Source organism: Arachis ipaensis, chromosome B05 (assembly GCF_000816755.2).
Source record: "Arachis ipaensis cultivar K30076 chromosome B05, Araip1.1, whole genome shotgun sequence".
Lineage (NCBI taxonomy): Eukaryota > Viridiplantae > Streptophyta > Magnoliopsida > Fabales > Fabaceae > Arachis > Arachis ipaensis.
In genome coordinates, this window is record NC_029789.2 from 146,366,867 (window position 1) to 146,367,162 (window position 296).

The following is a 296-nucleotide window of genomic DNA, read 5'->3' on the forward strand; positions in this document are numbered from 1 at the left end:
ATTGTCGTTTAACCTAAATTGATGATACATCTATAAAGAAAAATATAATTAAAACAAAAAAGTTTGGTGTATATATATGAACTATTTATCCAGCATATATAAAGAAAAAAATATAATTAGCTTCCCATTATTTTTTTCTGAAAAAAAAATTAATATAGTGTTCACCTGGATTCTTCAGTTGGAATATTATTCCAATATCTTCTGTCATCAATTCCTGTAATCTTGAAAGACTTTGATGAGATGAACAAACAAACTTGTCCACTGCTTCTATCCAACCAAACTTCCTTTAAACCATA

The 296-nt window shown here is 26.4% G+C and overlaps 1 protein-coding gene across 1 annotated transcript in view; it reads right to left on the reverse strand.

Moving 5' to 3' along the window:
• Positions 1-296, reverse strand: part of LOC107644780 (F-box protein PP2-A13) — a 4,659-nt gene that overhangs the window by 3,130 nt on the left and 1,233 nt on the right. Inside the window, exon 2 of the mRNA XM_016348710.2 lies at positions 166-284. Coding sequence (XP_016204196.1) covers positions 166-284 — 119 coding nt within the window. The remainder of the gene's footprint in view (positions 1-165; positions 285-296) is intronic.